Source organism: Puma concolor, chromosome B4 (genome assembly GCF_028749965.1).
Source record: "Puma concolor isolate L17-30 chromosome B4, mPumCon1.1.hap2, whole genome shotgun sequence".
Taxonomy (NCBI): Eukaryota; Metazoa; Chordata; class Mammalia; order Carnivora; family Felidae; genus Puma; species Puma concolor.
Window position 1 is genome coordinate 118,682,903 of NC_141673.1, and position 17,033 is coordinate 118,699,935.

Consider the following 17,033-nt stretch of genomic DNA (forward strand, 5'->3'; position numbering starts at 1 on the left):
TGTTTATTGCAGTATATGTTTATTGCAGTATTATTTACAATAGCTAAGATATGGAAGTAACTTAGGTGGCCACTGATAGATGAATGGATAAAGATGTGCTATATACACAAAATGGAATATTACTCAACTATAAAAAAAGAATGAGGGGGTACCTGGGTGGCTCAGTCAGTTGAGCATCCAACTTCAGCTCAGGTCATGATCTCATGGTTTATTTGAGCCCTCTGTCGGGCTCTTTGCTGTCAGCTTGTCAGTGCAGAGCCCGCTTCAGTTCCTCCAACCCCCTCTCTGCCTACACCTGCTTGCATGCTCCCTCAAATCAATAAGTATTAAAAAAAAAAGAATGAAATCTTGCCATTTGCAGCAACATGGATAGATCTAGAAGATATTATGCTAAGTGAATAAGTCAGAGAAAGACAAATACCATGTCATTTCACTCATATGTGAAATCTAAAAAAGATGAATAAACAAATAAAAAGCAGAGACAGACCCTTAAATATGGAGGAAAAACGGATGGTTGCCAGAGGAGAAGAGGATGTGGGACTGGGCAAAATGGGTGAAGGGGAATGAATGGGAGATACAGGCTTCCAGCTATGGAATGAATAAGTCACAGGAATAAAAGGCACAATATAAGGAATATAATCAACGATACTGTAATAGCTTATGGTGAGCATAGCATAACATAGAGTTGTTGAATCACAATGTTGTACACCTGAAACTAATGTAACGTTGTGTGTTAATTATACTTCAGTTAAAAAAAAAGATTTTGAGGTGTTCCACAGTTAAAAAGAAAAATAAAACAGAATATGGAAATAAAATGAAGAAAATCTAAAAGAACTCCCATAAAATGATTTGAAAGAGAAGAGATATAGGGTAACAGGAACTCAAGATAAATGGGCTATTGGGGCGCCTGGGTGGCGCAGTCGGTTAAGCGTCCGACTTCAGCCAGGTCACGATCTCGCGGTCCGTGAGTTCGAGCCCCGCGTCGGGCTCTGGGCTGATGGCTCAGAGCCTGGAGCCTGTTTCCGATTCTGTGTCTCCCTCTCTCTCTGCCCCTCCCCCGTTCATGCTCTGTCTCTCTCTGTCCCAAAAATAAATAAACGTTGAAAAAAAAATTAAAAAAAAAGATAAATTGGCTATTAAAATTGAGCATCGGGACACCTGGGTGGCTCAGTAGGTTGAGCATCAGACTTCGACTCAGGTCATGATCTCGCAGCTTGTGAGTTAGAGCCCTGTGTATGGCTCTGTGCTGACAGCTCAGAGCCTGGAACCAGCTTCAGATTCTGTCTCCCTCTCTCTCTGTCCCTCTCCTGCTCATGCTCTGTCTTTCTTTCAAAAATAAATAAACATTAAAAAAAACCTTAAAAAAAACTGAGCATCAGATTTACTGGGGAGAAAACATTCCAGGTTAAAGAATATAAATGATTGCCTTTTCCTGTCCCTAAATCTTAATCTATAGGATACTCATAGCAGTGTAATAACAGAGAATCTCCAAACTCTAAATATGTATTTTTTTCATTACTATGTTATTTGACCATTGGAAAACCCTAACCCAAACAGTGTATGTCCAGGACTCCCGGCAATCAGGACATGAGCCTCAAAGAAACCGAATTCATTCTGCCTCCTGTTTGTTTCCTCATTCGATTTTTCAGAAAATTCTGAAGGTCATGGAGGTGGAGATGGAAAACATACCAAAAATTAACAAGATGTTAGAATCCAAAGCTATAAAGCTCACGTATATATAATGTGGTATTGATAGCACACTAGATTTATACACTGATATTTCTAGAAATACCATCCTCAAGGAAGACTTTTAAATTTTATTAATTTGATGCTTCTGAACACAATAAAATAAACATAAAACATTCCAGTTAATTTGTAAGGGAAGACGAATTCAGGGAGGTGGAAACACATAGGAAAGGTATGTACATTTAGGCAGATACTCTTGCTTCCGTTATAGGTTAATGATTATGAACGTATTTGCGCTGCAGTGAGACGTTTTACACCATTTCTAGTCTGAATACGTCAATATTTTATCTAAAATGAATACGGTGTCATGAAGATAAAGTAGCAAAAATGTACTTGAGGTTAGAAATGATTATAACCATCACACAAACATATTTATCTGTTTCCCTTAGGACATGTTGCCTCTTTTCTTTTGCAAAGCTTTCATGAGATCGGACATGAAATCTTGCTCTCCGCTCCCTACTCCACCAGGTGGTCCTGGATTCTCTTTCCTCTTCGGGGGAGCGGGAGGTCTTTTGCTGGCAACGGGAGGCGGCTTCGGAGAGTTGAGTGCAGGTGGGGGCGGGGGCGGGGGCGGTAATGATAACCCAGCATCCCCTGCAAACGACGGCGGTGGGGGAGGCACGAAGTCCGGGGGCCCTTCGTTAAAATCGGGGGGCGGCGGAGGGAGCTCCTCGTCGTCCTCCAGGGGCGGTGGCGGCGGGGGTGGTGGCAGAGAGTCGTCGGGCGGCGGCGCAGGGAAGCCGCTGCTCATGCCCTTGGCCCTGGGGGTTGTCGCTGGGCTGCCGCAGATATCTGAAGACCTTCGCACGGGAGGGGGCGGTGGCAGGCTGGACTTTGGAAGGTGATGGGCCCTGGGTGTTCCTGGGTCGTGGTTACCAAGAGCTGGCTTCTTGTCCTTCAACAGAGCAACCACAGCATATTTCCATTGAAAGGTGAGGTCTTGTTGATTTGGGCAGTGTCTGCTTCCCGAGGGGCGGGGGGGGGGGGCCTCCACTCCTCAGGCCAATTCTACAAGTTGTTCATGAGCTAGCTCATGTTTGCTGTGAGTAAGGAGAATGACTCCAAATGGCCTCTAACATTATTACCAATAATAACGTTATTTAATGCTAGCCTACCATGTCTTCTTTGGTAAATCGAAGACTTAGTCCTATTCAATGAGGTGTTTATTAGATTAGAGATGTATCTCCTCCCAACCAACCACCTTATAGGGGACTAATCCATGTCTTTAAAAGAGCTTTAGTGATAAGGAGTTTAGCTCCTTGTGTGGTTACTTCAGTCTTTACCTACCCTAAGCTCAGCCTAAGGAAACTCAAAATGGAAGCAAAATGGCTCTCCTGGAATTCATGCCCTGGTTCCCAAGACAAGCCACCTGGGTCCTAGACATATGCAGCCATACCATTTTTCTTGGTCTGAGTTGAGCAGGTTGTGAAGCTCAATTGTCAGAAGCAGGTGTCTGTGAAATTATTTTCCTTTTGTACCATACCTCCAGTGGCAGAGAGCTGATTAGGAAGCTTCCCGAAACTGTCCCCAAATCTCCTGGCTTAGATGTCCTCCTCTTATAGCACAAGGATGATGTACTTTAGGCTACAGGTAACCTTTGTACAAATCTGAGCACAAAAAAGACTCTCCTATGAAAGAACTGCCTGCCTTTTCTTGCATCAGTGGTTGCTGGCATGCTGAGAACAAAGAAACCTTTGCCCATGACTGTGGGCTACCAGGGAGAAACCAATTATATGCTTCACTCCCTCTGACCTAACAGCTTCAAGGGAGGTGGTGGGTGGACCAAGAATCCACACATCTGGTCCATAGTCTTAGATTTACCTTTTGTGAACTGTGTGAAAGTTGGCTGGCTGATCAGGTATAAATCAAGCATCATAATCTTTACTATTTCTGTCTCAAGGTTATGTTCATATTAAATGAGCTAAAGGTGTTGGCTGGGTTCTGCAGAGTAAGATTACACTGCACGTGCTGCCGGGCAGAAACCACAACACCGAACTTGGCCAAAGGCTAACAGAGGCACAGTCCTTCTGCCAACGGTGGAAATCAATGATAGTAAATTACGTTTATATAATGCAACTTCCCCAGGGATTCCAGGCAGCTTAGCTGAATCCCTCTGTGTCAGTGATAATTATCATTGCAATTTACAATTTATCAGGTTTTCACTTTCTTTTTTTTTTCTTTAACAACCTCTTACCACTGACGATTAAATTTAGAAGTTTTTTTTTTTTCCCTAACAAAGTGCCTTATGATTGAGTTTTCTATTTTATTTAGTTTATTTGCTTAGCACGATAAACTAATTGGCTAGTGATGTAATTTAAAAAAATTTCTCAACAGGCAGTTTGGGAACTGATGTTCACACAAGGTGAAGTGATTTCTATTTTGGGGTCCTTTTGTTGCTTTCAGCATTTTAGAGTGTTTCTCTTTGGTAGGCATTACAGGAGCCACGGAAATAATAATCACTGAAAGCACAGTGTATGATGTCAGACTTGAGAAGCTAATAATACTAGAGTAATACAACTTTTAACGGTCTACAATGGTTTTCAAAAATTGTAAGAAATTCAATAAATACAGGATTTAATTGCTCCCACCACTGACTGATGGACAAAATCAAAGGGGAGAATGAAGTGAAAAATTACAGAAGGCACAATTATTTAAGGTTGTTTTGAATCACACATGGAAAATATTCAACAGAATAGTAAGTTGAGATGTTACCAATTAGGTTAGTAACTAGATTACAACTTTCAGCTATAATTTTTAGATAAATTTAAATGAATCTTCATTAATCTCCTTTACTGAAAAAAAAATTATGGAGAATGCTATGTCAATTTGGCTAGTATTTTAAAATGTGTTTTCTTCTCCATCACCCTGAGGATGTATGCAGAACATTAACAGAAAAATATAAAATGCACATTTTATAACAGAACCCTTTTAGTAGTCTTCTAGTCTGGTTTCGGGGATTTTCACATTTAATATAGGGCTTCTGACTAACTGGTTGCTCTAATTTATTCAGGAAAAAAAAATCCCAAGGGTTTAAAACTCAGGTGCCACTTTCAGAATGCTAAAACCACTTGCCTAAATCAAGAAAAGCCCTTCAGTCAAAATCAATGGAGCTAAATTAAAAATATTTACCAAGCCTTAGCATTAAAAAAAAAAAATTCTTACATTTTTCTGAAGTAATGTGGTAACAGTCGGCTTTAACTTTCCATTCTAGCCTGTATAACTTTAAGATTAAAAAACCCACACAATTACCTAAATGAAATTATAGTGACTTCTTAGTAGTTGGAACTAGATTTTCTCTTTTCGGAGGAGCAGTTATTGGACACTGCTAATGGTTTAGAATACGGGCTTACTGGAGACAGTCTGAGAATGACGTCCAGTCACTCTCTGGTCTTACCTTAGTAGTTTCTGCCTGCTTCTGGGCTTCTTCAAGAACAGCATTTACAGAATGTGCAGCCTGGGGAATCTGCCCATTGGCCTGGGTGGTGCCTGCTTTAGGTCCTGAAGGGGAGAATAAAGACAAGAAGAGTGGGCAAGGCATATTCAGCATTCTTGTGAGTTCATCTAAAAATATAGTTTATATTTCCAAAGCAAAAGACAAGGAATTCTAGGTATACAGGCCTTACAGAAAGTCTGAGGTTCTATGGCAACACTTCATGAGATTCAGCAAAGGTTCAGGAAGGTGAATGCTGTATGTAGGCTATGACATCTCGATTAACTAGGGGCCTAGAGAATGGTATGTTCTGTTTTCAAAAGCCTTTTGACAACTGGAGAATAACTTTGAAAAACTTTTTAAAAATTCCAGTTGCTGAAGATTTTTCTGAACCCTATGTTTCAGGGTGCCTGGGTGGCTCAGTCAGTTAAGCATCCTTCTTGGTTTCAGCTCAGGTCATGATCTCATGTTTCATGGGATTGAGCCCCACGTCAGGCTCTGTGCTGCCAGCATGGATCCTGCTTGGGATTCTCTCTCTCCCTCTCTTTCTGCCCCCCACCCTTATGCATGCACTTTCTCTCTCTCTCAAAAATAATAAACACTTGAAACGTATGTTTCTAGTTTCATACCATGCTGTGTATAGGAACAACTTTTAAACATTATTCTCAACAAAAAAGTAGGATGGGCACAAAAATAGAAGACACAGGGGACTGAGTAAAATGTACAGACCCCTGAGATACCCTGGAATAGGTTTTTTTCCCAGCAAGTCATGATAAGCACTTATTTTATTTTCTTCCCTTTTAATTTACCCTTTGGCACAAAAGTGAGGCTAACTGAGGTTTTGCAGTTTTGAGGGAATCTGATAGATTTCATTGGATGTATGTGGATCTCTCTGGGTCCTTAGAGAACATCCTGGAGAGGACGGCCATGCCTCCACACACAAAAGACATTTCTCCAATGACCAAACTGCCACCCAGCCCACGACATGAGCTCTTGCCACTGAGTGAACTCAGAGGTTCCTTTAGCTATGCCCACTGCCTGCTATTCTGCCAAATATTTATGAGATGGCCATTTGCTTGCTTCTTTAAATATTTTTCCAGTAGTTTGAGAAACCCATTCATCTACATAACAACTCAGAGAAGGCTATTAAGGACATGACATTGGGAAGAGGGGAATGTTTGATGAGGAAGAGGATATTAACAGGGCCTAAAGTATCTCTCTGCAAATTATTAAGTACCAAATGAAAAATCTGCACAGGAGAGATATCGGACATTAACCAAGTGGTCAAAATGAATGTTTCCAATGAGGGGCAAACAGATGTCATACGTGTCTGACTGTGATAACCTGAGGACATGCGGCCCTCATGCAGTATTCTCACCAAAAATGCACTGTCTGAAATGAATCATAAGGAAACATCAGATACATCCAAATCGAGGGAATATGGATGTGATTTAGATAAAAATATCCTATCAATATTGAATACTAAATTTCCTGGATTTTCTAACTGTACTGTGGTTCGTAAGAGAACAGCCTTGATTTTTAGGAGTCACAAAGGGAAGACTTAGGGGCAAAGGTGTATGATAGATTCAATCTACTCTCAAGTGGTTCAGAAAAAAAAATGTCTTTGGATAACATAGGGAGAAGCGGGAGTGGGGAGAGAGAAATGATAAAGCAAATATGGCAAACACTCAATACTGGAGATCTGGGTAAAGGGTACATGAAGGCTTTATGTACTATTCTTGCAACTTTTCTGTGTTTGAGATGATTTCAGAATGAAAAAAGGTATTCGTGTCCGTTTATGCAGTTGAAATATTAGAACAGGCTAGAATTGCTTTCTCTCCTGTCAGTGTTTTAATGATAAAATCCATGTCCCTTGTTCAGCAAGGACAGCCACCTCGTTGTTCTGAGTGGAGCTGTTGGAACATACATGATGTGCCATGTAAATGTGCATTTCTCTCACTCTAAGGCTTATTAAACGTCTCTGATTAGTCACAGCTTTGTTCTGGAGGTTGGGAAGCAACAGGCCTAAACATCTTTAAGCTTTAGAATGTTTCTATTTAAGACTTTTTGTAAGACTTTGTGCACCGTACCATCGTGCCTAGGAGATTTAAACATCTGAGATTCCAAAGTGCTCTATCTTCTCATTTCCTTTGGGCTATTTATTCTCTTTCTCCTCCTTCGTCTTATACATATTCAAATCCTTTCTTTATCTATAAACACCTTTGCATTTGTGCAAGCAGAGACTAAATCTGAATACTGAAGACCATTGGGGGAAATTCTTTTGAAGGGCAAAAATTATATTTTCTTTTTGCTTCTTTTGTCCAAACACATACACAGGCTGATTTCCCAGCAACATAGTGTGTATTTTTATGTAAGTAGGATGACCTGGTCTTTGTCGGTGAGAACAAACAGATAATAATAATAATCCTAAATGTTCCAAGCTGCTGTCTTCCTATTTACCAGGAAATCCAGTCTTTCCCATGGGCTCTCTGCCCCATCCTGGGACAACTGATGTGTGCCCACATATCCCATATATTCTGCAGGTGCCACTGACTGGGATCTAGGTTGTTCTGTCACTGTGTTAACAGTCCCAGCTGTCAAGTGGCAATACAGCCTCTCCCACTATCTCTCTAGGAGTCCCTGGAGGAATTATGGGTGGGAAGTTTATTAAACAAGTATGAGCCCATGAACCATGAGATCATGACCTGAGCTGAAGTCAGACACCCAACTGACTCAGCCATCCAGGCGCCCCCTCACCTCCCTCGTTCTTAACCCATGTGGTTTGTGAAAGGCTGACCCTACCACTTGATCTGGCAAATCAGAAGACAGCATGCTCCTGGGTACAGTGAGACTGTTAGGGACAGGCACGAAACAGAGCCCTCCCAGAATTTTTTCAGAGATGGGGGCATCCTCTTTGTACTACGATTTCTGGCTGTGTGAGAAATGTAAGCCTGGAGAGTCAGTGACAGTCCTTGACATCTCAGGGGGACAGTGCCTAAAGAAACAGTATCTTGATGACATCACTTACATCCCTGGATCCTTCTATACCTGAAAGCAGCCTACCCACAGACCTCCTAGTTTTGTGCATTAATAAATCTCTCCCCATCACTCTTTGTTGCTTAAACCAGACAGAGTTAGACTGCCATGCCATGTGTCAATTGCCATGTGGAGGGTCTGGACTAAAAATAGTTGCTAAAGTCATAAAGTGGTTTAATAAGTACTAAAAAAAAACCCTCTATGGCTCTTCTCTAATAGGAAAATAAAAGCTGCCATTCATCAAGAACGAATTACTTGTTAAGCACTTTGGATACAGAACGTCTCCATGTTTTTCAGTTGGGAAATCATAGCAGAAACACTTCATGATTTCTTTCAGTATCTAGGAGAACAGATACTAAACTAATAATCACAAAGATTATTAATTATGACTGGCTTATAAAGGACAATTCATTGTAGACCCAAGGATAGGAAGGAATTAGCTACATGAAAGAAAAAACCATCACAAACAGAGGTAATAACATCTGTGAATTCCCTAAGAAAAGATGGTGCTTGAGCCTTTGAAGAACTAGGAAGAACAACTGGCCCATGTGACAGGAACAGGAAGACACGGGTGGAGAAAGAGGCAGGAGAGCTGGGCAAGGCTCATATTATACAGGCTTAGTTGGCCTTGCTAAGGATTTGGGACTTTATCTAAGAGCAGTGGGAAGCTTCTGAAGGGCTACCCACAGGGGAGAACTCATATTTACATTTAAAAAGGTGAGTCAAGGAGAGAGAAAAGTCTGCAAATGCAGGGAGTTGAGTTGGAGCACCGCCAGAGGAGGCCAAGTGAAAGATCATGGAAGTTGGGTGGGATTTGATGACAATGGAGATGAACAGCTCTGGACAGATTTGACCAATATTTAGAGGGTAGAATCAATAGGAATTGGAGGTGATTGGATTTGGGCATGAGTGAGCTTTTCTTCCATGTGTCCTGCATGAGCAATTGGGCAGATGATGGTATTATTTACAAAAACTGAGAACAACAGTGGGGGAGCAAGTCTGGAGGGTAAGATGAGGAGTCAGTTTTACAGACATCAAGTCTGATGTATCCAAGTGAAGCCACTGAGCAGACAGCTGGATACATGGTTTTGCAGGTCAGCAGAGAAGTCTGGGTTCGATTTATATATTTGTGGGTGGTCAGCACATAGATGGTGCCAGGAGTGGATTTAGACCACTTAGAGGGACTGTCAATGAGAAAAGGGTTAGGATTGATTGACGAGGCTGTGGGCAATTTAAGGTGGGGTAGAAGAGTTAGTAGAGGAGGTTAGAAAAGAGTGACCATAGCAGTTGGGGGTACGATGAGAGGTCTGGAGCATGTGCTATCTTTTTTTTTTAAGTTTATTTATTTTGAGAGAGAATGCACGTGTGCATGAGTTGGGGAGGGGCAGAGAGAGAGAGAGAGAGAGAGAGAGAGAGAGGAAGACAGAGGATCCGAAGTGGGTTCTGAGCTGACAGCAGACAGCCTGATGTGGGGCTCGAACTCACCAACTCTGAGATCATGACCTGAGCTGAGGTCGGACAATAACCGACTGAGCCACCCAGGTGCCCCAAATGTGTACTATCTTGAAAGCCAATAGAGGAGACTGTTTCAAGGAGGAATGTGTTGATGCTGCTGAAAGGTCAGAGAAGAACAGGGGTTTATAATAGTTGCATTTAGCAGCCTAGAGGCCACTGGTGGGATTAGCAAGAGCATTCTCCATAAGGCATTAGAGGCAGAAGCTTGACTGAAATTGGTGGCAGAGTCAGTGAGGGTAGAGAAGTGGAAGCAGCAAATGTAGTCTACCCTTTAAAACAGTTTGGTTGTCACGTGGGGCAATAGCTGGAGGGAGGTGTGGAGTCATAGGAGGGTTTTAAAACTTATTTGTTTGGAGAAGGGAACAATGATAAGGACTCAGTAGAGCAGAAGAGAATGCAGAAGAGGATGGTATAATAAAGTATCTGTCGAGTCTTTGTCCTGAATTCCCGGCACAGAACTTCTAAAACTTTTGGTATTTCCAAAGTGACTGGGATATCTTTGCTATTCAGTGAACCCCTAGGATAATATCTGAGTTTATGCTAACAAGATGGGTTGGGATGTGGGCTGGTTATCAGAAAGATGAACCAAGTGATTAGAGGGTTGGGGCTTTGGGCTAATCGAACCTCTGGGGAGGGGACTGAAATCAATCATGTGGTCAATAAGAGGACAAAGAAGTTCTGCAGCCAGGACCCTCCTAGACCTTGCGCTATGCATGTGTCTCTTCGTTTGGCTGGTCCTGATATGTATCCCTTATGATAAAATTGTAATAATAAGGATAGCACTTTTCTGAGTTCTGTGAGTCATTCTAATCAACCAGAACTAGTGGGAACCCCTGAAATTGTAGCCAGGAGGTCAGATGTGTGGATGACATAGGAAGAAAGGCAGCTTTGTTGGGGACAGTGCCCTTGGTCTGAGCTAACTCCATTGGTGGGTGTCAGAGTACTGCAAAACATCAGCTGGTGTTGGAATAGGGACCAGGGCATGCATGGAAGGAATGGCCCTTGTTAGGATGTAACAGAATGGATGCGACTAGGATGGGTGCAGACGCAGGTAAGTTGTTGGTTTTAGTGGTGGGGAGTCAAAGGAGTTCCCATTTGACGGTTCCTTTGCTGGGAGTGAAAGATTTGGGGATTGGAAATCTGAGGAGAGTGAAGAACATCCAAAACAATGAGAAACTAGGAGATTGCATTGACTGGAACAGGTTTGCTCAACATTATTGACGTTTGGGACTGGAAAATTTTTTGTTGTGTGGGGGCCTATCCTATGCATTGTAGGAGGCAGCACTCCTAGCCTCTACCCATTAGATGTCACTGGCATTTCCCCCAAGGTGTGACAACCAAAAATGTTTCTAGACATTGCCAAATGTTCCCCAGAGGTCAAAGTCATCCCTGGCTGAAGACTGCCAGTCTACAGAAACACAGTGAGATCAATAGGCAGTATTAAGTGTCCAGTTGTGGGTGATGTCCAAAGCTCTGTGGTGGAAGCACTTGCTTCCTCTTTCTTTTTGGTGACCAGCCCCCATCCTAAAGGTACCTACGGGCCTCCACCCATGGGAGTGAGCCAGATATGCCTCCCACAGAGCCCAGGAGTCTTTACTGGAAAGGAAACCAATGACCCTGGGAGAGATACCCTAGATGGTTTCAGGATGCCTCACCCCAAAGAGTGAAAGGGGAAGCTTGACAGCCAAGAACTTTTTTTTTTTTTTTTTAAATGTGCCATTTAGGGGCGCCTGGGTGGCGCAGTCGGTTAAGCGTCCGACTTCAGCCAGGTCACGATCTCGCGGTCCGTGAGTTCGAGCCCCGCGTCGGGCTCTGGGCTGATGGCTCAGAGCCTGGAGCCTGTTTCCGATTCTGTGTCTCCCTCTCTCTCTGCCCCTCCCCCGTTCATACTCTGTCTCTCTCTGTCCCAAAAAAAATAAATAAAAACGTTGAAAAAAAAAAATTTAAAAAAATAAATGTGCCATTAAAAATTTTTTTTTTCAACGTTTATTTATTTTTGGGACAGAGAGAGAGCATGAACGGGGGAGGGGCAGAGAGAGAGGGAGACACAGAATCGGAAACAGGCTCCAGGCTCTGAGCCATCAGCCCAGAGCCTGACGCGGGGCTCGAACTCACGGACTGCGAGATCGTGACCTGGCTGAAGTCGGACGCTTAACCGACTGCGCCACCCAGGCACCCCAACAGCCAAGAACTTTTAAGTGGTGTTTCACTCCCAAGCTGAAGACTAACAGAATTAGGAAACCCAACTCTCAACCAACCTCGGCAACCCTTTGTTTAGTAACTCAATAAACATTTACTATGTGCCAGGCTTTTAAGCTCTGGGAACACAATGTGTGGAACATGGTGAAATGGTCCTTTGTCCTTTCAAGACTTAAGAGTCTGGTAGAGAAAACAGGCACCAAATGAGTTAATGGATATACAAAATGATTACACATTGTGGTAAGTGCTCTGCAGAAAACAGTTTTATTCAGCATAGACACTTCCGGAAACTCATTGTTCACAGAGCAGCCAGGCTGGACACATCTAATGGAAATATTTTTAAATGTTGGGTTAAATCTACCTTATTGCACCTTCCACACTTTTAAGCTGCTTTTACCCTTTGAGCAGCAAAGAATACACATACTAGCCTTATGTTAGGACCGTTCTTTAACACTGAAAAACAATGACCAGAACTTTTCTGCTGCAAATGGTGCCAGTTCTTTCAACCATTAGTTATCATAAAGACAATGTGTGTGAATTGTAGCTCAGCCACTGACAAGATGCTGGGTACTATGCTTCTCCCAGCTTCAGTTTCCTCATCTGAGGAGCGCAGATAATAATCTATACTTTGCAGGGCTGTTGGAAGAATCAGAGCGAGTATATGTAAAGCAATGCATTGTACCCTCTTCATCTCTCAGTGTTCTGTCCTCCTTAAAAATATACGCAAGAAGCTGTTATGTTATTAGAATGTGATATCCAGGATTGGGTACAAGGCTCTGGCCATGATATCACTGAGCCAAAACACCAGGGAATGATCTCGTCCTTTGGGTGGGCTGTCTGCTGGGTGCTAGTGGAGCTTTGGACAAATATAACCTTTATACTCTGATGAGACACAGTACTCGACCAGCTCACCCTACACTGGTGATCGCCATCCTATCCATGAGCATATCATGAGAAAAGTGGTCGAAGCTTTGCTTAAGAATCACTTCTGAAGAAATAGATCCAGGTGTGTGGAGATCTTGAGCCTGACCATCAGAAGGGAAACGTACACAGTGCCAACAAAGTTCTGTTTTTACAAAATGTGTTGTGTAAGTTTGAACATGAGCTCTGAGCTCTGAACAGGTGTGAGAATTTCCTCTCTGCACGGTACCTGTAGCAGGTGGGGCTGGTGGAACTGCACCGACAGTACTCAGGTTCGTCCGAGAGGCGAGCCCGGCCCTCTCCAGAGCCCGCTGATAGTTATCATAGAGAGTCTTCCCGTACTGGGGAGAGAACACAAAAGAAGCAAGAGAGGAATCCATTTATCCCAGATTCTGCACTTGATTGCAATATACGTACTGAGAAAAAAAAAAAAAAGTACTTTGTAGCTACTCTTTTCACTCTTTTCTGGAGTTGTTTTTTTAGTGTAAGGATTTCAACAAAACATCCACAAATCGTTTTTTTTCACATGTTAAGTAATTTTCCAGATTGGCAGAGTCAGTTAATACTTTCATACCCAGACATTAGAGGAGAGCTTTCGCCACGCGATTTTGAGTATATAAGTCTTCATATAAATCTACCAGTTTCCACATCGTGTTTCTTAATTACACACGACACATGCAAAGCTCTCCAAGAGTAAATGAAGGTCTGAGAAGTCTCATGGGAGAGTAAACCCTGATTCTCAGGTCATTGGAGAGGTCCGTGTTTCTATCACTCCCCGCTATTAAAAAAACCCCCAATGGGCAAACAAATGAGATAGTATCTTCAGCTCTGATTCACAGAGAATGGGTCAGCTGTTTCTCAGCAGCACGGAGACTGGACCCACCCAGGTCAGGATGCTGGTATGCAATTCAAGATAGGGTGAGCCCAAATGCTCTCTCACCTTGGCAATCCTTATTCCCATGACCCACTGGTTTAGGGTTCTTGCATCGTCACAGCAGAGATATTTGATATACTGGGACTCCTTCTGAATTTGGGGATGCTAGAAAAAAGTAATTTCAAAGACCATTTATAAACTATTAGCACTTTTCAAAAAAAAAATTTAAGACTGTAACAATGTTAATTTCCTGATGTGGTGGCAAATTGCTACTGGCAGCAATTTCAGGATTAGAAATAGGGGTATTTTTAGAGTGGGCTCAATTTTGAATGGATTTAAGAGATTTGTGACATGATTTATCATAAGCACTTCTTACTGTATTATCCATAATAATTTTAATTTCTCCTTTTTTTTTTTTAGCTTTTAAAAGCCTTTGCATATACCACGTCTCCTTTCCCACAAGAAATCCAAATCGTTTCTCCATTTATCAAATAAAGGAACTTCCCTGATGCAATTCTTAAGTCCCAGAATTAATGCTTTGTGACTCCCAACCAGTCCTAGGGATATTTAGGGATATCTCCCCTATCAGGAATTCAGGGTTTCACCTTTTGTTAACTGTCATCTCCTACTCATACTGGCCATCTTGGCCTCTGGATGGGTGTCCCAGGGAAGGAATATTCTATCTATTCTCAAGTGGCAATGGCTTGGGGTGTTGCACTAGGGTCCAAGCCCTCCAGGAGCTCATGGTCAGAGACAGCAGTGACACTGGCAGGCATGAAGAGGGGAGAGAGACACTGGTCTCTGGTCATCAGATCACCTGGGCCCCTCTTCCTTAATCCTTGTTGCCTCTGTAATTTCTGTTGTGTGTGTCTGTCTCTGATAGACTGTGTGCTCTGTGAGGGTGGGGACCATGTCTGCTGTTCACTGCTGAAGACCCCCAGTGCTTAGCAATAGCCTGGCATGTGGTCAGTATTCTGGTTTAGAGGTGGAAATAACTGTTGAAGGAAATAATGAACAAAAGCAAGATTTCCTGTTCAGCCAGAAGTGTCATGGGTACAAGGTGAGGGGCAGGCAAGCAAATCTCGATTTTAAGATTTGTGCCATGTGAATTTTCATGGGCCTTTATCATTTTTAATAAGTTTTATTATAGAGAAAAATAATTACAAACATAGCCATCATGTGTGCATGCGTGTGTGTGTGTGTGTGTGACCAACTCTTCTGCCTCCATCTCTCAGAGGAGCTTGTTAATCCTGCTAGGACAGGCATAAATTAGTGGTGGTGCACATGAAATGGAGTGCTGACAGACTGGGAAGCCATCCTCAGTGCGGGAAAGGAGTGGAGCTGACCAGTTCCTCTCTAAGGGTATTGCAGACTACTCCCTTTCACTTTTGCTTCCAGCTTCATCACTGACCTTCAAGGAAATGGCTGTTTCTAAAGCTGATGTAAGCCAGCGACACCGTGCCTTCAACTTCAGCATGAATCTGAGAAGCAACATCTGGACCAGTCACCCTGCTGATCTAACAACTCATTGCTGTTATTGCCCAGAAGGGATAACAAGACCCATACAGACTCTTAGGAGCTTGATGAGAGCTTAGTAAGTTTTGGTTTTACAAATGGGAAAACTGAGGCCCAGAGGAGTTACTATATATTTTACCCCATGGTACACAAGAACCTTGGGGGTCTCTTGTCCTACTGCCTAGAATTTCTGTATTTATATTAAGCTATTAGGTCAAAATTCCAAACTTTAAAGATACCACACAAAAAAAATCAGAAATTGTAAAGAATTCCTTCTTTTGGCCCTTTGACCCAGTTGAGGAATGTCCACCTTTATACTTTTGTCTTTAAATGGACCATTCCCTTGGTTTAGGTCTTTCAGCCCTCAGAATTTGCATCTGTATCACGAAAAATCATCTTAGGTTTTCCGGGGGTGACAGACACCAGGCTGCCCAACGATGCCTGTAGTTCTCCATTCTGGCAGCAGATGGCAGCATGCACTTTGTATGGCTGCTGCGCATTTCTTCGTTATTGGGGTTCAGTGCTTCCTCATTAATATAACTGTTAGAGTTTAGCTTTACAAATGTTACCCCAATGATCGTTCCCGTTGGAGGCCCTTAAAATTGAAACTATCAACACGGATAATGTGGCCCAACAGCAAAAACGGATTTGTTACATTAATTAACTGGAAGGTCACATTGATGATAAGTACACTAAGCTGAGGACTTAGTCCCTATATGGAATGTGACATTCCACAAATGCCTGCAGCACTCTCTCCAGCCATAAAATTCACAAAACCAAACCACAGTCCTTGTCTTCCAGCACCAGAAACAAAGCCCCTTAACTTATAACAATGTTCTTTTAAAAAAAATTGTTTTTAAATGTTTATTTTTGAGAGAGAGACAAAGTGTGAGCGGGGGAAGGGCAGAGAGAGGGAGACACAGAATGTGAAGCAGGCTCCAGGCTCTGAGCTGTCAGCACAGAGTCCAACATGGGGCTTGAACTCATGAACTCAAGATCAGGACCTGAGCCAAAGTCAGACGCTTAACCGACTGAGCCACCCAGGCACCCCATAACTGTATTCTTATTGACGGTCATTTAAGAGGGGCAAACATGGGTCTCTTCGGCAGTTTGTTGTTTATAATTTTTCTTAGAAAGCAGCTGTTATTTTATTTCTGACACATTTAAAAAGTTGACAATGTTACCTTGGCTTTTGGTGTATTAAAATATTTTTCATTTATTTTTTGGTTCATGGCACATGAGAGCCAGGTTCCCAAGAGCAGACTTTACATCATGTATGCTTGCAGTCAAATGCACAAATCAGCTGTCTGGGTAGAGGTATCCACTTAAACAGCACAATAAATAATTCTTAAGTATGTTATTTATCCAAATAGAGTAAAATCCAAATAGAGTAAAAGCCATTAAACATAACGGATTTTGAGCATAAGAAAGAGGCAAGAACTCTTGAACTTGAGTTCTAACAATGGCTCCTCCTATGGTGATGAGACAGGTGTACAGAACTTGGTTCATTCTCTCCAACATTCTCACTGACCTCCTTACACTACACATACTACAAATGTATACAGGAGACAGCATCCGATGACCTCAAAGGTCTCTTGAAATCCTTAAATTTTATGATTCTAAGATGAGCTAATCTAGTGGGCACGAGGCTCCTTTCTGGCTCTCAGGACATCCTATAGCAAGTAACTGTGCTTGTTTTCCAGTCATGGCTTAGGACCCTGCCAAAGGGTTTACTCCTTAACTGAGCCTTTTGCTGAAAAATTATTTATAAAGGGGTTTAAGGAAAAAATGCTGGTT

General features: G+C 42.4%; 1 protein-coding gene across 1 annotated transcript in view; it reads right to left on the reverse strand.

Moving 5' to 3' along the window:
• Positions 1-1,797: 1,797 nt before the first annotated feature.
• The window catches only part of APBB1IP (amyloid beta precursor protein binding family B member 1 interacting protein), a 103,620-nt gene continuing 88,384 nt past the window's right edge, over positions 1,798-17,033 (reverse strand). The window contains exons 11-14 of the mRNA XM_086714703.1: positions 13,788-13,886; positions 13,077-13,188; positions 5,141-5,244; positions 1,798-2,641 (exon numbers count right to left, since the gene is read on the reverse strand). Coding sequence (XP_086570829.1) covers positions 2,132-2,641; positions 5,141-5,244; positions 13,077-13,188; positions 13,788-13,886 — 825 coding nt within the window. The 3' untranslated portion in view covers positions 1,798-2,131. The remainder of the gene's footprint in view (positions 2,642-5,140; positions 5,245-13,076; positions 13,189-13,787; positions 13,887-17,033) is intronic.